The sequence below is a fragment of the Opisthocomus hoazin genome, chromosome 3 (genome assembly GCF_030867145.1).
Source record: "Opisthocomus hoazin isolate bOpiHoa1 chromosome 3, bOpiHoa1.hap1, whole genome shotgun sequence".
NCBI classification, from domain to species: domain Eukaryota; kingdom Metazoa; phylum Chordata; class Aves; order Opisthocomiformes; family Opisthocomidae; genus Opisthocomus; species Opisthocomus hoazin.
Window position 1 is genome coordinate 90,599,210 of NC_134416.1, and position 21,671 is coordinate 90,620,880.

The window sequence follows — 21,671 nt, forward strand, 5'->3', positions numbered from 1 at the left end:
GTGAGGTACAAAATCATCTGGAATTCTGGCATGCCGATTTCACTTCAGCCAACTGTTCGTGTTCACTTATTTCCTTGGCTTTTTAGGAAGCAAACAAAGTAACTAACACAAAGATGACAATTTGATCAAATGCAAAGATAACAAGAGTTAAATTTACTACAGCATCTGAAAAATATAGTTGAAGTGACTCAGCTACGCTTTAGGTACCTGAAGGACGAGTGTTCGCCGTGGACTGGTAAGGTGATGGGAGGAGCTGGAGACTGGATGTACATCGACTGGCCAGAGGTCTGAGCGCCTTTCCTGATCAGCTTTCCAGTATTAGGATCATAAAGTCGAACTTCAGGACCAGGTTGAGACTTTGGATGGATGGGTGTTGGGTGAAACAGAGCTGTCTGAAATGTGCTGTGTGTATCAGGAAACGTGGCAGGGCTATTCTCTCTGTTGGATGAAGTTCAGAAAAAAAATTGCTTTAGAAATTTAAATGAGCTAACTAGAATGCAAAAAATGAGCACATGCTTTTTTCTAAAGGAGAAAGTGGCAGGAAGGGAAAACGGTTTGGAAAATTTCTGAAGAAACATTTCTTCTCCCCCACCCCCATTAAAGCCTCACTGAACTGAAAACAGAAAAATGCAAAGACATAGAAAATGTCATAATTACACTACTAAAAAATTAGTAAAAGATGTGCCTTAAAAATTGTCTTTATATATAAAATTACTAAAATTGCTTCCAGGTAGTAACAATGGCACAACTACAGTAGCATGACAATCTGCATACATGCAACAAAGAGAAAAGTATGCTATTGCATCAGAACTTAGTCTTTGCTCTCCAAATTGGCTCTGAGAGAAAATAAATACACAGTATTAATTTGCAAGTCATCCAAACTCATCTGTTCTACTATTAAGCTGCCTATGATCTCCCGGCTGCATTTTAAACCATAATTTTAGAAGTGTCAGCAGAAACACTCAGAGATCAGGCTGCAGGAATCATTGTTATGGAATACTATACAACTATGATGAAATGCCACCAAAAAAAAAGGAATCAAACTGAATCATTTAGAAAAAAATCAGATAAAACAGCATATTATGCACCATGAAACCTATGCTATAGAAAAAACAATTAAACTGTACTGTAACAAATATTAGAACTGCCACAAAACTGGAGTTTTTACCATATGCTTTCAGGGACACTTCTGAAGTAGTCTTGTAACATCAGCAGTTAATGGTCAACTGATCCCAAGTTTACTTTTTTGCTATTCTTAAGCTCATTTTATATGCAAATATTTTCTCAAGAGTTCATCCTTTGCCTAGTTTATAAGTGCTTTGGACCAGTAATCACTATTTCAAGCAGCTTCATTAAGGAGAAAACCTTTACCAAAGAAGTTGCACACGTTGGGTTAATAAAGTAAGAGTATTTGCGTTACGATAGATGTCCTACTGACTGCGCAGGGTGTGTGTATGTGCAAGGGAAAGGATGAAGTTAAGGTGTATTGTATTTGAAGCAGAAGCAGAAAAAAAATCAGCATCGTGTTTCAACAGAATGGAAGAGTAAGTTAAGATAGGTTAGAAAGACATTCATCTAAAAACAAAAAAATGATGCTTACAAGCACTGTCCAGATTTCTACTGAGAACTTGGCAGTGTCAGACCTCTGACGTTAAACATCCCACACATACATTCCAAAGTTCGATTAAAAAAATTAATAGCGCTTTTAAAAACCATAGTATTCTAGTCAAACCGTAAACAGGCTAGACCTCTAAGTTTTAGACTCTGGGTCTCTACATAGTCTCCCGTTTGCTAAGTGACCTCACTTCCAGACATTTCTGCTTTTGCTGTCCGGAGGGTATGAGTACTTCCACGTGCACATTCTGCCCTCAGAGCGCTAGCATCTTCTAAGCAGAAAGCAAATCTGTAGCCTACTCAGTCAATAACACCAGTATCAGTTTAACAGAAAAAACCCAACAGGCTATGCCCCTTCCCGTCTAAACATAGAATGGAAGGTCCTCCAGTAGGCTTGCAAGACACTGGTAATGTGAGTCTATCCAAACAGATAACAAGTCAGGAAGCAGAAGCTGGCTCTACAGTATCTTGCCATGAGTTATTTTAGCTATGGCACTCTCCTAGAAGGGACCGTTCTTCACAGCCCTCTGACCTCCTCTGTGTTAATAAAGTCTTTGGCTGTCCCTTCTATTTGCTGTCATCCTAGTGCACTGATTATTTTTAACCCTTTCTCCTTCAACACTTTTTTCTTATCGTCCCCAAACCTCCTGTTCTCTCTCTACTTCCTTTCCTCCATTTTTTGCTTCTACCTTCATGCCTTCCAATCCCTCTCATATTTTTCTGCCATAATTGTCTGTTTCTCTCTTCCTCCCCATCAGCAAATCTCAGAAGAAAATGCCATACTTTACCACGTGTACTTTCTCATGTTGTGGGAGTGTGTACATTTATTTTTCTTCTTCATTTGGCAGCAGGAATGATCCTGTGCCTTGGTGGCATTCCCTATGTTAGTGTGTGGATGAACTGACAGGGTCTGCTGCTCCAGCTGAAGATGGCTAACAACGACAGCTGCTAAAGAAACTACTGGTACAACAGGTTTCCCCCGATTTGGCTAGTTACTGAATCTACCTCCCGATCCCTTAACAGTCTTCAATTTAAGCAGCATAGAAATGGATAAAAGTGGAGGGTTCTTTCATAAAATCTGGGAGCACTGCACACCATTCTGAATTTGTCAAACTTATTTTATAGCTGCATTAACAAATTAGCATCACTGTATGAATGACCTATTTTCACGGCCCCTACTGCCCCAAGACCCCACTTACCTATGAGTTTTCATGTAATCATCCTTCAATGGAAAGAGCTGTTCCTCCACCTTGTCCCAGCGCTCCAGGCAGCTCCACAGCCAGTCAGGGTTTACAACGTGGAGGTCCTTGCAGTCCTGTGCTTGCCGTACTTTTTCTGTGCCTATTACAAAGTTAAACATAACATTACAGCGTTCCCAGAAGCACAGAAAATAGTTTTAGGTACACACTGGTTTAAGAAGAACATTTTGTGATCAATCCTACAGAAAAAAGAAACACCCCTCCCCAGTTCTACACCACAATCACAACTGATAGAAGTGAGACTCTAAAGAAGATGCGATAACCTCAGTCTCCAGCTGGGTGAAGGTATGTGTAACTTCCTAAAGCACTGGCACCATGGAAGTAGTTCACTAAAATTAATCTATACAGACACCGTCTACATCTCCATGTTAACTAAACAAACAATACAAATGCACATTTGCATTTCATCTCCTTCATTTCTATTTGTCAGAGTCTAAGCAGCAGCGACTCCTCAATGCCGTTCAAGCCTAACACTAACTTCTCATACTAACTTCCTTACGCACAGTCCCCTGTACACACAGTACGCTACCTTTTAACAGCAGCCACTCGCTCAACCTCCATTTACCAGAAGCAGTGGCAAAGCAGTCAAACGGATTATTTCATGTCAAAGGGGAACAACGAATGCGAAGTTCAATGTGGCAGCCTAGCACAAAGTCCACATGAAACCATCATCCATGCAGCAACTAACAGGTGATCTCTAATTCTACCCTCTGGAGAAGCCAGAACAAGAGAGAAGCTCAAAATTCAGAACAATTCTAACAAGGAAGCAAGAACAGTAAATTAATTTGATGGTTTCAACATAGTCCCCTGGAGCTTTATCTGCATGACTGTCATTTAATAATGTGACTTTACTTGTTTCAATTAAGATGAAAGACTTGAAGTACCCATACTTCTCCACATCATTTGAAGATGAGAGCAAACAACTAATAACAAATACCTAAAGGCCTGTGTACAACCTGAGCTAGCATCTACTGGGGTACACAGACCAGCTGAAATACACTTGAAGATTGACCTAACTAGTTAGACAGTTCACTTTCTGGACTTCTGGAAATTTAAAAGACTCAATAGACAGAAAGTGCAGATCATTGTCCCTTACCAAAGCACTGCAAGCTTTTGTTTCCCTGCTTTTGCTCCCTCAGACCCAACAGAATACAGGAGCAGGGCTACCTTTTCTTCTATCTTTAGATACAAATACGTTTTTTATTGGATTTACATTCAGTGTACAAATACATTTCTTCTATTTTCAGCAGCAAATGCAAGTAATTTCACAGTTCAGGATTAAGAGCTATACAGTAAAAGTAGAGCTTTTTTCCACACTTGTGTCTTTGCAGTAATAAATAAAATATCTATTTATAGATAAAGCCCTTTCCAAACCACAAATTATTTAAAAATACTCTGTTTTAAATTTTGCCATGAAACAAAAATAAAACCACTGCCGAACAAAGACTCAATGAAAACAATTTTAGAACTCCAACTGTGTTAATCACAGCACACCTTTACTGTTGAAAAGGTTCTAACTGGCTAAAAAGCAAAACTCTGAGAAGGTAGGTCAGTGCGCCCAGGTCATTCATCCCCAATACAAGAAATCTAGTCTGGAAATTTAGTCTGGAGAAGAGGAGGCCGATGTGGGACCTTCTTGTTCTCTACAACTACCTGAAAGGAGGTTGTAGTGAGGCAGAGGTTGGTCTCTTCTCCCAAGTGACTAGTAATAGGAGGAGAGGCAATGGCCTCAAGTTGCATCAGGGAAGGTTTAGATTGGATATTAGGAAAAATTTCTTTACTGAAAGAGTGGTCAGGCATTGGAACAGGCTGCCCAGGGAGGTGGTTGAGTCCCCATCCCTGGGGGTGTTTAAAAAACATGCAGATGTGGCACTTCGGGACACGGTTTAGCAGGCATGGTGGTGTTGGACTTGATGATCTTCAAGGTCTTTTCCAACCTATGATTCTATGATTCTGTTACATCCATTTTCCAAATAATCTTTAGTTACAAAAGTAATCAGCAATCCAGAGCACTTTCATGCAACAGTTGCTGGAAATGAGACAGTTTACAGTGCCAGACGGCGCTTCCATGGGAGGTATTTTCATTATTATTCATACAACCTCAAGTAGAATTTGTAGAAATAACTGCAGTTAGAAACAGGTAAGTATAAAGCTGCATTTAATTTATACACAGGGTATGTTTCAGAGGAAAGAAAGCAGAGGTTCTGAAGGAGAATCAGATGAAGAGATCTGGGGGGAAAAGGAATAAAAAAGTGAAAGATTTAGCTTGGAAAATGCTTTCTTTTGAGAATAAAGGAGAAAAGTGATGGCAACATAATAGAACAAAGAGTTAGGAAGACAGAAGTTACAAAGAGGATGCTGAAATCAGGTTCATAAGCATCTGAGTTTCAGGAGGGAAAAGCAACAAGCCTAGCAGAAGTTCAGGTACTTCTGCCAGGTATTAGCTACTGAATCAAATATCAGCCATGACTAGCAATACCGCCCTGCACATGATTTTGGAGCTGATTGAGTACAACATACAACAGCATATTATTTCACTAGTAAGCATACAGCACAGTTAACCAGAGCTGCTGGTGCTATTGGATAGACAGGCTGTGCTTACAATAAATACCCTGAAGAAAAGTATATCTGATACTGTAGCACATCCATTTGCCCAACTAAAGATATTGCTGCTCCTTTTGGACTTCATCGGGGGAACCTGAACAGAACCATAAAACTGCACCTTCATCTCATGATAAATCTGTGAAGCTGTGCAAGATGGCGGCTTCCTCCAACTATTTTAAAAACTGATGTTTCTGCACTGATGATTTGTCAGGTGCTTCATCTTGTTGTTCCACACACACACACACTCTGTGTTACAGAATCCCAGAATGTTCGGGGTTGGAAGGGACCTCTGGGGGTCATCTAGTCCAACCCCCCTGCCGAAGCAGGGTCACCCAGAGCAGGCTGCACAGGACCTTGTCCAGGCGGGTCTTGAATATCTCCAGAGAAGGAGACTCCACAACCTCCCTGGGCAGCCTGTTCCAGTGCTCCGTCACCCTCAGAGGGAAGAAGTTCTTCCTGATGTTCAGCTGGAACTTCCTGTGCTCCAGTTTGTGCCCATTGCCCCTTGTCCTGTCGCTGGGCACCACTGAAAAGAGTTTGGCCCTATCCTCCTGACACCCAACCTTCAGATATTTATAAGCATTTATAAGGTGTTCCCACATTATCTGATCATTTCATACCAGATGTATGCTGAGGAGCTCAGTAAATTCTTCTAGTCAGGACTGCAGCGGAAGCCTTAAACATGAAAGCCAAAATCACACTATTTTGTATGAAACTCTTTGGTTCTGAAACAATAGCTCCAAAACATATAAGCCATTAACATAAAATTCAAGTTGAAGACATGAAGACCAGTTTGTGACCAAACCCACCTCCCCAGGGTCAAAAACCTTACCGTTCTCACCTCTGCAACACCAATACTTTCTGCTCCCTCCCCGTTTTAAAGCGCAGCTGCCTATTGCACGCTCCAGCGTACTGAAAATTGCATGAATACAATCATGTCATCTCAGCAGGCTGCCTACTTTCTGGCTGACATCTTCACAAATCTACATTTCACAATTACGATATTCTTAGTGCAAGATTTGGTAGAACACCAAATTTAACTGGGTAGGAGAAACAGTACTGCAATACTTCATATCCTTGCCTTCTCCTCTCTGTTTCCCCAGCATAATTTTTGGAAGTATGCTTATTAAGCAGAAACAGCAGAAAGGATTTTAATCTATCCAAGCAATAGTATTCCTGATGCAGTCAGGAATATCTGAATCATCCAGCTGGGCTAAAAATCACTTAAAGAAAAACTGTTTTTCTGGACTACTTTTTTACATTATTCTCCTCTAATCACCTTTCCCTACTTCAAATACCAGTCTAAAATTGTTCCAGAAAGTTAGAGGCACACAAGCCTTTCCACATGAGACAGCTAGAGTCGAAATTCATCACATCTACCCTCTGCTGGATACAGCCTGAAGCACGTAATATTGGGAAAAGGTTATTTTCAGAACTGGGGAAAGGAGTCATCAGTTCTGCTTCAGAACTTGCAAACAAAGGTTGAAAACACAAAAAAAACCCCTGCTATTAATCTTCATAATTCATTACTAGTAAAAGTGACCAAAACCAATTATGCAACAATAAACTTGTACAGCTGTTCTCCAGTACGCACAGGTTCACTACAGCCGTTTATTTTCTCTTATCCAAAGTACGAAGCTCGCTAGCTACATAGATAAATGAGACCTAAGCTGTATGTTTAGGAAGACCGAGTAGAAATGTTCTACTGCATATTTGGCTACACTCACATTAGCAAGTAGTGCAGCCCAAGAGGGAGATCTGCAGGGTAAGAGGGTGCTGGAGGAGCGACACCCATCCCATCTGCATTTCAGATTTTTGTTTTGGGCTAGCTCTGCCCAGTCCTGCGGACTGAAAGCTCGTGAACACCCAGCCGACTGCGCTCTCCAGTTCAGTTTCACCCGTGAGGAACCCAGCACACACGCCTGAGGCTGTGCCAGGGCGAACCAAAGTACACGATGGGAAGTGGCCACCACAGTCACTCTCAAAACACTCTCCTAATTCCAACACACCAAACGTCTCGCTACAAAAGCCTTCTGGCAGTTTGTAACTAGGTTGCCAGGCATTGCTTGGAAAATCCGATCACTAAAAGTTTATTTTTCTTCAGACCATTTTAATGTATAAATCTTGATTTATGATCAAATCCTGAAGCTATTCTCCCACAACATTAACCTAAAACAAATCATACAGACCTCAGTGTTTTGTCCTACAAGAATGAAATGATCACAAAACAGTGATAAATGTGCCATTCAGAGGCTACATCTAGGGTTCAACTTTAACACTGCACTGTGCTTTGCCAGCAAAAGCAACAGCCTTACCCAGCCAGTGCCAGAGTTTAGCGCAGCACTTAACGGGATTTTTCTAAAAAGACACAGACTTTGAAAATATTCCTCAGAAAAAAAAAAATAAATCTGTGGACACATAATAGCTCCTGGTGTGAAAATCTCACACCAAGGCATAGGACAGGCTCACAAAGCTTCAGCAGCTGGCAGCACTCCTTTCTCTCACAGTACCCCAGAGCCAGGTACAGGAGTAAGCATGTTTGAAGTAGGTGGATAAGGATGAATAAAAGGAGCCACTGTTCATGGCACAACTGGTATTTTAAGCAACCTGGTATTTAATGATATTAAGCAAAACTTGACATAGGCTAAGTCACCAAAAGTAAGGAAACTATTCTCATAAAGCTTTCGAAGTATAGGAAAAGACACAGAACTAAATACATTCTGAACAGAAAAATTCAGGGCCTAAACTAACATATTTCCACTCCTACCCCACTAGAATAATTGATGCGAACAGCTTTATCTTCTCTACCAGCAAAAACTCAGTACAAAAATCAACTATGGTATCTTCTGTTTGTTCAGGAAGGACTGTAACAAGGCTTATGAAATAGTGTGGCAACTGCTCAGCCAAGTGTGTACACAGCTGTAACAACTCATCATCCAATGCAGTTCACCGTTGCTTCAAGCAAACAGCAGATGTTCCAAAAACTGAAGTAAGATTTATGCAGCCCATAGGTAAGTGGAAAGGACTACAGGGTAGCCTTTCCTCAGTCACTCAGATTTATATGAAAGCTGATTAGATGATACATAGATCCTTGTACTTTCCTCTCTACATAATGAAAAAAAAATATCCTAATTTTCTCTAAGCACAAGGATTTATTTATTTTCAGAATTCAGAGTACCTGTGTCTGCAGAGAAACCAGCTGCTTATCTGCAAAGAGAGCCAAGTATATACAAAGAATAAAAGAAATTTAAATTTACTACAATAGGCTAGCAAGAATGCTGTAAATACAATCTAAAACAGTATTCACTAGCTGTTCATTCCACACACCAAGCTACTATGTGATCACTTTGCAGGGGGAAAACCTATCCCTACAAGACCTAAGCGGTACTCTGTTTCACACTGACTTCTTCCCTTTTCATTTCTCCTGACAAATCCTTCCTCTGTCTGCAAAACTCCAAAGCCAACAGTATTTACCCCCACTGCTGCTGCAGATGAAGTATATGCCATTTACTACAGCTCAGCTAATGCAAAGTAAACATTCACGTTAACTTACTTGTCTGAGTCCTAAGGCTGCCACTGTTAGTGGGGTCATCCAGAAATACTGAACTGACAGGTACATTTTAAAATCACATTTTGACAACCACTTTGAAAAAAGAGAAAAAGAAAAGAACAACAACATTATTTGGTCTCAGGTCACTGATTTCTGAATAAACCTCAGGAAGAGACATGCTCTTCCTTCCTCCTTTCGCCAGCAATGAGACATCAAGCAGTGCTTCCGATGCTTGCCACAGTCAGAGATGCAATATTTGGATGGCTTACCAGCAGTAATAGAGACCTGCAGAATTTGATTTCTAACCACATGAGAATCAGTACCAAAATCACATGACAGCTGAATTATCACAAATCCAGCTGTGACAGGACACAATCCATATCCTTAAAATCTCTGATTAAACTTCAAAGCTTCCCTCCTGAAATTAGGATGATGCAGCACAACTACAGAGGTGAGAAAATAGTCTTCAGGTGAAAAAACAAAACCAAAAATCCATTACAAAACCTAAACCACACGTAATCCATGAGAATATTACAAAAAAGGGTTATTGGAAAATATTGTTTTTTTAACTCTAAATCCCCGTTTCACTGCCATTGTTACAGAAATAATTACTAGGTGATGATGAAAGATGGCAATGGTCTTGCTCATTAGGCAGAAAAGACTACCAAGTTACCTTCTTCCAGAATTAGTGCAACTCTTTTCTTACTAAAAGCAGGGGTCAGCTTCTACACACTGTCAATAAAAGTTTTTCATCCCAGCAATTCAAAAACAGTATTCATCATGTGACTTCTTGTTATAATTGGCAGGCAAAATTTGAATATATTTGAAGCACCAAGTGCAACACCAATAATACATGACCATTTTAAAGGAGAATCTAGGTATTGACATAAAGTCTGAAAAATATGAACTGCCCTGAAATTTGTTTTTCAAGAGCACATTAATGTAATCAAAACCTGAAGTTAAAATAGTTTAAGATCTACTTTAGTGGACAATTCACTACGAATGTGCAGGTAGTGAAAAACGGGCTTATAAAAGTAGAACACAATGAGGTGTATATGTACCTACATAGAAAGGAGGACTCTGGAAACCACCGACTTGTCAGCCTCACCTCTGTGCCTGGGAAGATCATGGAACAGATGCTCCGGGAAGCCATGCTAAGGCACATAGAGGACAGGGAGGTGATTCAGACAGCCAGCATGGCTTCATCAAAAACTACTCCTGCTTGACCAAACTCGTGGCCTTCTATGAAGAAGTGACTACGCCAGTGGACAAAGGAATAGCTGTGGATGTTGTCTATCTGGATGTCTGTAAGGCCTTTGACATGGGCCCCCACAACATCCTTCTCTCTAAATTGGAGGGATAAGGATTTGATGGGTGGACTGCTTGGTGGCTAAGGAATTGGTTGGACGGTTGCATCCAGAGGGTAGCAGTCAACAGCTCAAATGTCCAGATGGAGACCAGTGACTGGTGTCCCTCAGGTGTGCATACTGGGTCCAGTACTGTCTAATATCTTCATCAATGACTTAGACAGCAGGATTGAGTGCACCCTCCACAAGTTTGCAGATGACACCAAGCTGAGTGGTGCGGTCTACACACCTGAGGGACAGGATACCATCCAGAGGTACCTGGACAAGCTTGGGAAGTGGGCCAGTGTGAACATCAATAGGCCAAGTGCAGGGTCCTGCACCTGGGTCAGGGCAATCTCCAGTATCAATCCTGGCTGGGGGATGAAGGGATTGAGAGCAGCCATGCCAAGAAGGACTTGGGGGTATTGGTGCATGAAAATCTGGGCATGAGCCAATAATGTGCACTTGCAGTCCAGAAGGCCAACTGTGTCCTGGGCTGCATCACAAGAAGCATGGCCAGCAGGGTGAGGGAGGTGGTTCTGCCCCTTTGCTCTGCTCTGGTGCGACCCCACCCGGAGTCCTGCATCCAGCTCTGGAACCCTCAGCACAAGAAGGACATGGACCTGTTGGAGCGGGTCCACAGGAGGGCCACAAAAATGATCCGAGGGCTGGAGCACCTCTCCTACGAGGAAAGGCTGAGAGAATTGGGGTTGTTCAGTCTGGACAAGAGGCTGTGGGGGAGACCTTATTGCCACCTTCCAGTACTTAAAGGGGGCCAATAAGATGGGGACAGACTTTTTAGCAGGGCCTGTTGCAATATGACAAGGAGTAATGTTTTTAAACTAAAAGAGGGTAGATTTAGACCGGATATAAGGAAGAAATTCTTTTACAATGAGGGTGGTGAAACACTGGAACAGGTTGCCCAGAGAGGTGGTAGATGCCCCATCCCTGGAAACACTTAAGGTCAGGTTGGATGGGGCTTTGAGCAACCTGATCTAGTGGTAGACATCCCTGCTCATTGCAGAGGGGGGCGGCAGGAGGGAGTGGGGTTCAACTAGATGACCTTTAAAGGTCTCTTTCAACCCAAACTATTCTACACAAACATACCTCCCCCCAAACTGAACGTTCCAAAAACAAGCAACAGAAAAAAAGCCTCAACCGCTCCTCATTATCACATGTTGTGTGCACCTTAAGACAACGTTAGTCAACATTTTTTCCTCTAGAGAACAGCGTAAGTTTGGGGGGTGGTGGTGTGGTGTGTGTGTGCCTCATTTACATTTCTCCTATCAATTTCACCACATCACACAACAGTCACATCCAATGTACAACTACATTCAGAAGCCGTCTATGCAAGTTAGACACAGCAACTTTGAAATGAAACATTTTAAGATTTGAAATTGGAAAAACATGAAAGTTACATTGACAGCTATTATGTCCCCCATGAAGTATGACAAACTTCTGTAATTCTTTGCTGATAAGAGTATTGCTGTTCCCACAGTTTTAAATGAGCTGTTCAGCAACTGCAGAAAAACTACAAAGTACCAAAGTGATGCATCCTCCAATTTCAGCACTTCCCATTCACTATTTCAACTATTACACCTCAACAAATCAGGATCCCAGCTCATCTCCAAGAAACTAATTCCAGCCTCTTCTGGTTTTTAGGTTCTTTTTACTGCTTAGATGAAATACATATCTACATCAGGACAATTAATACAAACATGCTACTTGACTGCAGGTCCATTGATCCAGTTTTTGTTCTGATGATACTTGACTAGGTCAATACTGCAGCCCTTTCTTGCTACACTTGGAATTACCAACTTTATAATAAGAGCTACCTGTGCTTTTTGTCACTAGAACTGTACATTGAGACAACTGGAAAGTGAGGTAATCTTATACTAGCCTAGCAAATATACAGCCTTATTTTTATGTAGGCTAATATATTAAAAAAAACCCAGCTAATTAGCGTATCACAATATACTGATAAACTGGCTGGTTTTAATCCACAGATTTTTAACACTACCCATATCTAAAGGGGCAGATATTAAGGCACTGCAACATTCTCCTTTTAGTCACTAAACACTGGAGGGTTTTTTGTTACTGCCTCCCTCAAGAGAAAGAAATGATTCCTGGTCAGCTGTATAAGAAATATCTTGTTCCATTTCTTAAGTCACACACACTTTGAAGAAAATCTGTATCACAGCCAGAGAAGATATACTCCATTCTTTCATAAATACAAGCTGGAAAAACAAAGATGCTTCTGGTGTACTGAAAGCTTACATGAACAGCAGTCAAGAAAAAAATCAGCCATAGGCAGCAGATGTGTACTTTTTGCTTCTGACATCTAAAGATGTCCGAAAACTACCTAGAAGTTTTAGATCACCTAATCCATGTAGTTTTACTTTTGGATTTCACAGTTTTGATTAACAGATATTTAGATTCCATGCAACTTCAAAAGGCCAGCAACGAAGGAACCAAGGGCCAGGGTGTACACAAAAAACGTGTACTAGAAGCTAGTGATGGCCTGTTGGCTCCTCTATGGCAGCTAACCAATGGTGCATCCACATCCATCACAACTATGTAAAAGCATGTAGCTTTGTGAAATACACATCAGAAGTTAGGCAAAGTTCGCTTACATCTCTCATGACAAAGACATACAGGCTACCCAGTAGCCTAGTAGTAGTGTCAGGCAGTAACAGTGTATCATCAGATTCCAGCCTCTTAAGATAACTCATTTGAATTCCATACAAAGTAAAGCTGAACCATGAGAGGCAAAATTCGAGAAACCAAGAAAGAAAGCATTGCTATAACTTTCTAGAAAAGACCACTATAAACTTTTCTCTGACACAAATGCTAAAGTTTCTATTTAACATCTTTAATAGTCAAAGATTCAGTATCGCCAACTCTTAACCAAGAAGCGAGACTTTACATCAGAGGTTGTTCAGTAGGTCGTCCTTTTCACAACTGAATACCATACTTGATCAAAATGCAGCAAAAAAGCCTTTAAGAAAGGCTTCTACATTTTTTTTAGGAAGAATCTTCCCTTTAATTTCAATTCTAATCTCAGTTACATTAAAGCCTGTAGGTTATACAAAAAACAGCTCAAGGCATGAATGAATTGTAACAGCAAGAAATCTGATGGAAAACCCAAGTCTCATTGACCTACCTGTCCTTGCTGCAATGAGATGCGTTGCTTTGTCCGGATCATCAGCACTCAGTACTAGATTCTTCACAATTTTAGCTCCAAGGGCTGTGGCGTGATAGTGTTCCCGTGTTTTCTCAACGGGGAAGTTTGTTGGGTAGAGTCCACTAAATATTATGGTTACATCTGCCAGCACTTTACTTTTCAGTTCTGGTACTATTTTTCTGATGTCTGGAATTTCCTCAATCTCTTTTTTCAGGTATTTATCATACTTTGTGTAATAATCAGTGTGAACCCGCACAAGGATCTCTTCGAGGTATATTAAATGGTCGTCATCATCTGTATCATCCTCTTCCTCTTCTTCCTCCATACTCTGGTCTAAGGACTCACCCATTGTAATTCCAGACTGTTCACTATTCTGAGACTCTGTTTCAGCTTCTTTCTTATCTGCACAACCATTTCCTAAATCACACAGGCTTTCCTGTTCACTTTCTTCTTGTACATCAAGCTCAGTTTTGTCAGGAATATTTTCACTAGGTAAAGATTGCGTGTCCCCAGAATGGTTCACCAGACCATCTTTTCTCTCACCCACATCAGTGCCACTCCCTTTCTGCAAATTTTCATCCTGCAGAGGTTTGGATTTCTTCCAGCTTCTCTTTTCCTCATTCTCACTATCCGATACAGAAGTGGGTGACTTTCTGGTATCCAACCCACCGTCACTTTCACTGTCACTAGACAGTTCAAAGTCTAAGTCATTTGTTGTCTTGTCTTGTGTTTGCTGTTTCTCTATCGCTGTTCTATCAACTTGCTCTGAAAAAATCTGAGATTCTTTTGTATTTGTCAAATCCTTAGTGACCTCACTGTCCATTCTGTGACCAGTGCTATCATTTAAGGAGTCCTGGGCATTAACTTTATCACGAGAGTTCATATCCCAGTCGGATGTTTCACTGCTTACAGAAGTACTTCCATTTGCAGTACAAGTGTCCTTTGTATCTTTCTTGAGACCATTGCTTTGTTCATCTACACATGTAACATTCTTTATTTCTTCAGCATCTTTTGCTGATGTCATTGCTAAATCCAGTCCCTCTGGTTTTGTAGAGTGATTTACTAAGACACAGGAAAGAAAGAAATAAAAAATGTATGTATTTCCACAGGGGTTTTTAAGCTTACTCAAAATTTAATATTATTTTTTCTTAAACATAGAGTTTACATATGTGGTTAGACTTCACTATGTTTAGAACTGACAACGATGCTTTTCAAAGTTGTTAAGATACTTTAGGTGTCAATGATTACTAGAAAGAACTGGCAAACCTAATAAGCTTTATTTTTGTAAAGAAGTTGTGTAAGCAGCTTTTTTAAAAAAAAAAAACCACACACAGGTCAAGTAGTTATTTGTTAACTATGTAAACATTCAAGCATTTATCTTGTCGCATGAGTTTTATGGTTCCATCTCAGGGTAATGAAACTACTGCAGAGAATAAAAAAAATAGGGCAGAATCCACTGCAGAAGGTCCCAATCCAGAACTACAACTAAAAGAACTTCCTTTATAAACTTCCATTGCTTTGATATATTTCCTATTTTTCATAAACAAAATAACTGTATTTTAATAGTTGAAAAGCTATCAATGTTTTAGCAATACAAAGATGCTGTTCAAGCTTCGTCTGAGACTCTGCTGGAATGCAAGTAAAGGGCAACAGACTCAAAGGCAGAAAAATAGCTTTAGGATGTGTCGTCTTATGTCTGCAGAAGAGACACAGATATTTGCACACAGACATTCATCAGGAACATTAGATAAAGTCACCCTACTTTGCCTCTCTCTTTTTTGTGTATGTCCCACATAATAGAGGCCTGATCCAGTTTGAGTAAGCTATCACTGTTTCCATACTGGACATCTCTAGTTCAACAAGGGAAAGGGTGATGTCACATATATTAAAATTAAAAAAACTCCTTAGCTAAACTGGAAAACCCCCTGCAATTCTTTATTAGCCATTGTCTTTCAAATACATTTTACCCCAAAATTAGTACTAACGCAGTGATGTACACCTTCTAAATCCACTATTTGTATTATGCTGCTGAGCTTGCTAAACATAAGGTTCTCATGTCAAGTACTAGAAAACCACATTCAGTAGACACTAAATATCCCATGACAATTTTATTAGCATATTTTAGGCAGGGAGGTAAGCAGAGATCAAAATACTCATTTTCAGCAGTATGTTGATACCAGAGTTTATTAGTTATTGCTCCAAAGCTGGGCAGGGAAGGGAACCGAAAAGGAGAAAGAAGAGGAAATTGGTTCCCTGACCACCTACAGAGAAAGAAAAACTTCCTTGTTTTACATGGAGGGAACAAGAGAGAAACTGTCCTCCTCTACAACTTGAACAACTTGGCGTATTGCCACATCAGCTCTCCAGCCACAACAGCCAAAACACTGTCACCAGTACCCCTCTTTTGCTGTGGTTTCTCACCAGAAGGAAAGTTATCAACAAGAACTGTCCAGTTTTACTAAGCAACCTGCATTTGTGCTGCAGGAGCACCCTGTCAACTACAGTAGTCTAGGATTGCTCATCTAAGTGTAACAGCAATACTAGTAAACCACCACAATGACATCAACCATATTTGAGAAGTGGAAGAAGTTTTTAAAGTGGTTTAAAAAAAAAAAAGATATAATTACCTTTCTTCTTCATTTGAATTTCTCTTGATCCAGGAGGTGCATTAATATCTCCTATCCCCTGAAAGTATACATATTTCTTCACAGTTATCAAATTGGGTGCAAACTTCCAAACATCCTCTCTATCATCAATGATGCAAACCATGGAATCCCCACATGGGAAGAGATCTCTAAGAGACAAAACATTCAATAAAATGAATCCAGTTTTACAAATCAATACTACCAATGGAAGTAGTTTCTGTCAGTGTTCTGCTTTATGACAAGCATGTCTGCAGGACATGCTTATATATGAACCGACAAAAAAAAAAAATCAGCAATATTGAAATTACAGGATTCAAAATAAAATATTCAAACTAAAGTTAATAAAAAAGGAAACAGCTATTTTTAAATCTCTATCCCAAAGGCTAGAAGCAAGAACCAACAAGCCTTTGCAAGAACTAAACCTTACAACATTTCCATCTAGTTTTCACAGTTTACGTTAACAAACAGCCCAAAGTCAACTGTCACACAAACAATATGCTAACTATATATCACAAGGAATGAGACAGAAGAACAGTTTTTAAAGAGCAGACTCATCCATTCTAAGACAAATGGAGCAAAAAGTGCCAATATGACCTCGGTGGAGGAGGTAGAGTACTTCAGATATAAACATGCATACGAAAACAGAGTAAGAGAAGAAAAAAGCTTCTTTGCTATGGTCAGATGGGGAGGGAGCAAAATTTTTAATCTAGCTTGATGAATTACTAAGCATATATGTCTTTTAGAAAATTTTATAAAAAATCTTGGCTTTATGCTCTGAAAAAGATCAGAACCTGAATTTAGACTAGAATGTGTATTCCAGGCTCTAAATGACCTACTTTCAAGAAACACTACAGAACAGAAGCTGCTAGATGTATAGTACATTTGAAAACCAGAATACTAGACATTCAAATATGAATCAACCTCAAACTTAGAATTTTGATTTAATAAAAACCAACATAAAAGTCATTAAGCAAGATCACAAGCCATAAAGTGGATATATGATTATTACAAGAATAAAAAGTATAAGTAAGACTATGTTGCCATTGCTTTACATTCTTACTGTTCTAGTACCATAGAACACATTAAGTAGATGAAATGCTGCAATTCCTAACGTCTTGGACTTGATCATCTTAGAGGTCTTTTCCAACCTTCATGACTATGAACTCAGTTTTATAGAGATGGTGTTGATATTTAAGAGGTAGATAAGGAAGGACTATAAACATGTTAAGTACAGAGGGAGTAATTTTTATTACATTTAGCATATTCTGTCTCTTTGTTGTTCGTTTGTTTAATGCATAAGACCCATATACATACCTAAGATTCCCAGTTTTAGAAAATGGATCGATACATTCATCCCTTGACAATATCCGATGGGAAAAAAGCTTCTTTTCAGGGTCCAAAAATCCTTTTGAAAGAAGAAATTAAAAAGTTAATGTTCAAGATGTTTGTTCCTTGTTTATGTTCTATACGATTCAGCTATTTTAATCTGCACAACAGCAGTTTAATTAACTGACAATTTTAAGGTAAGAAATATTATATAGGAGAAGGGTAAACACAGTGGACCAAGTATTTGTAACTAATGCAGTAGGATTAATTTTAAGAATCTCATTTTCTTTCAACATAGCAACAAAACTGAAATTAAAATAACTAAAATTTGTGACAGCCAAATAAATTAGGCTGAAAGAGATACAGCAGGTGATAGATACACATGATTTTTGCAACTTACATTTACGTCTCTACAGGTGGTTCTTTAAAGCTAAATGCTCTCCTTAGCTCATTATGCCTAGGGACTGCAGAGAAGTCTCACAAGAGTCAGCAATGTGCTGCAATACTTAAGCACAATGGGCAAGTTAAGGGACAGTTTCAGCCGGATCTCTTGCATTTGTAGGTTTTAAGTTGTACCTCTAACAAATACTTTTAATACATTACATATAATGAATATATTCTGGGATTACTAGAAATATTTAGTCCCAGTTGCAGTAACTTTTCTGACTGCACTCTAAAAAAAAAAGATAAACCAAAAACAAAACAAGAGAAGCTGTGCTAGCTGATCTTGAAGCAAGATAAAATGCCATTATTTCAGAAAATAGTGACTTGGGTGTACACACACACACATGCACATGCTTCTGAACCTAGCCTCCAATAATGCAGTTCATCTTCATGAGCATATCACAGCCACATAATTGCTTAGAAACTGGCATTTTACATGCTAATCAGAATTTTTCATTTTACAGAATTTGCACTGAAGTTAGCACCAACTTCTCATTATTCTTATAAACAGAACAATGCAGTCAATATTATTTGGGAACAATTTTTTTGAAGTTTTGCTTTATTTCATTTTAAATGGTGGCCGTCTTATAACCGGAACCAGAGTTCCAGATGACTACAGGCTCTAAGGACCAACTTCAATTTTCATTCAAGGAGCTTTGAGATTTGCACAGGACATATGTTCAGCTCCTTTTAGAAGTCCAGCTCCCAGGAGCAGATTAACTTGGGTCTTCAAAAACAGATGGTATAAATTAAAAAAAAAAAAAAAAAAAAAAAAAAAATCAGTCATCACTTCTGAAAAGTTGATCCTGTATTTAATATTAATGGGTAACTGGAGTAACTTAAAACCCATAAAAGCAAGAAAATTCCGAGTTAAGGACAGAGGTTCAACCTTAACTCACCCGACTATGCTTAAGAATTGCTGCAAACTCGTAGAATCATCCCCTGTAGTGAGACCCTTGCAGTACCTAGGCATAATGAATTGAGAGAATTAGCTACAAAGATTTATTGCCGTACACATAGATATTTTGACACACTGCATAAACTGTCATACAAGTTATTGTCCTCCCCAACCAAACTCTCTTCCACTAATCATCCTGAATAAACAAGGACTCTCAGCACTAAATTGGATAGGAGTGCATTGATTAAATGACAAAACCACAACGAGGCATCCAGTTGCACTGTTGTCTAGCTAAAACTGTAAGAAAAGGGAAGCTGAACTAAGAAAGCCCAAACACAGAAACCCTGGCTGTCAGGGATTAGAGGTGAGGTAGCGTTCTGGAGCTTTTCAGTAATGTTTTGGTAAAGACTTAATTTTTCTACTTATGTCCCCTTGATTAGTCACTAAAAATACACTGAGGATACAGACCAGAGATGCACCTGCAAAGACAAAAGCCCATCTTAAGAGAGCTGAGTCTTTCAAAGCTAAGCTACTGTAAAAGACCAGTGCTGTTTTCCGTAGGGCTATTCGAGAAGTTCTTTACATGTCTTAAACTGTTTGGTTTCTTTTGGATGTTGCCTAGTCAACTGAACCAGTATAACAGACATAATCCTGATGTTTTCACATTTCAGGGCAGGTAATATTTCATTCATCATCATTTGTTTTTGTCAGTAGTATGTTAATATCACCTTTAAATCTTCAAAGGGGCTGTAGTGGCTATTCCCCAATCTGTTTAGCAATGCCACTCCATGCAAGAGCAAACAAGACGCCTAGTGGCTAGATCACATACTGTTCGTTAACGTTAACTTCTAATTGGTTTATGATTGCAAATAGAACATAAGCCTGAAGAAATAAAAACATTCCATAAAAATAAGTAGATGTAGATACGCCCTCCAAGATAAAACTAAGTAAAGGCTAAGATTTAACTTCTTTATTAAAAAAATAAAGTCATTACTATACTGCTTTCAGTAACAAAACAAACTGGGAAACCCTCACCATGAAAACTCTGCTACCTTCAGAATAAAAAAATCTTTTCACAACTTACCTACTGAAAGATTTAGAATTTGACAATAGTACACTGTTTGGACATTAACCTTTGATAATGAAGCTGCAGGTTTCAAATGGATGATGCCTTCCAAAGCATTGGTGGCTTTTTCTTTACAGACCACCAAGAGCCCATCTGTTTAGATGATGTCACTTATCTGTGGGGGCATTTTGTATCTAAGTATCTATGACTTTGGAGCCACGCAAATGTCTACGAATAAATTCACTGACTGTATGGAAGCACCAAAAGTGTTCCTGAGATATACTCTTAACTTTGTTTCCTTTATTTACTTCCTCCTATCCAATTCCCATCACCTTATCCTGAAAAATTATTATGGCCACAGTTTGCTGCCTTAGTGTTGATAATGATTTTTTTTCTTAACAGAATTTTTTTTATTGGAGAAGTATCAGTTTGCACAAATTGTTCCATCAGAAGGATAAATGTTGATGAATTTCTCATTTTGTAAGCATGTTTAAAAAAATTAAAAGCCTTCTGTAGAAGTCAAAATGACGGAATACAAAGATTTGCTGTTTCAAATCAAAACTGAGCTTCCATTTATTCTCCTAAATTAGACAATGTGCTAAGCATGCTTCTAAGTAGCTTCTGGAACAAACTGAAGACCCTGTTCTTGTCCTTTAACTGCCATACTACGAGGCACTATTCAGTAGACTTACCTAGCAAAGATTATTCCCTCTAGCAGTTTGTTTGCAAATATCTTAGACTGGGTCTCTGCACAAAGTCTTACCAACCTGTGTTACCTGATCTTATACAGAATCTCTTAGAAAAACCTGTAAATAAGACTTGTAAAGTTAAAAAACAATCATCACAAGATGCAATGTTCAAAAGTAACTAACTCATACTGGGGAAGTCTTAAATCTTAGCGGCAGATGGAGTTCAATAGCAATTCCTAGTAGAAGTGATATAACGGTAGGATCCAACATGAATTTAAAGAAGTCTTTTGAAAAATAAACCTAAAATTGAATTTCTGACGAATCAGGTCACCTCCAGTTCTACTTCAGGTCCTACTTTAGAACCTGGAAAGAGCTGTTGACCCAGTCTTTCAACAGCACTGGAGACCTTCAGACACTGATGATTACATAGACGCACATACTCTGTCACTTATTTATTGAAATACATACTGTAATACACTTCTTATAGCAAACCACACATATGGATGCCCTCAACTTAGTCCTACTTTCTAAATTTCACTGTAAATCTTAAGAGTAATTGCACATTGCATTATCATTGCTTCATGGCCTCTGAACTCAAAATTCACCATGGCATTCACTTCTAAAACCAGCATTTAAGCTAGCTTCAGTATTAAGTATACCAAAATTCTCTTATGCAGAGTAGGAAAAAAAAAATTCAGTAACACTTGGTCAAAATAATTATGTAGACAAGAAATACTATAAGAAGCTCTAGATTATAAAATCCAAAATTCATCTTCATAAATGTAGTACAACATATCACTTTGTAAACGTGTCAAAGCGTTTAGGATAAATGACTTCAGCAGATATGAACAGTGTTTACAAATATCAGTTAATCCCACTTAACAGCTGATAGTCAGCTGGGGTGACAGAAAAGAACCAACAAGATGTCATCTGTCTGCAGCATGAGGAAAACGTCTTCTAGGACGTGGAAGAAGCGACTCAGAGTTCGGATTTCACAAAGAAAGATAGGATATATATGGAGGACCTAAGCAAACAACCTTTTTCAT

At 39.1% G+C, this 21,671-nt stretch overlaps 1 protein-coding gene across 2 annotated transcripts in view; it reads right to left on the reverse strand.

The window, feature by feature from the left end:
• Positions 1-21,671, reverse strand: part of CTDP1 (CTD phosphatase subunit 1) — a 125,290-nt gene that overhangs the window by 78,199 nt on the left and 25,420 nt on the right. For both annotated transcript variants that reach the window (XM_075417041.1, XM_075417042.1), the window contains exons 6-10: positions 17,517-17,607; positions 16,185-16,351; positions 13,537-14,619; positions 2,814-2,955; positions 208-438 (exon numbers count right to left, since the gene is read on the reverse strand). In XM_075417041.1, coding sequence (XP_075273156.1) covers positions 208-438; positions 2,814-2,955; positions 13,537-14,619; positions 16,185-16,351; positions 17,517-17,607 — 1,714 coding nt within the window. The remainder of the gene's footprint in view (positions 1-207; positions 439-2,813; positions 2,956-13,536; positions 14,620-16,184; positions 16,352-17,516; positions 17,608-21,671) is intronic.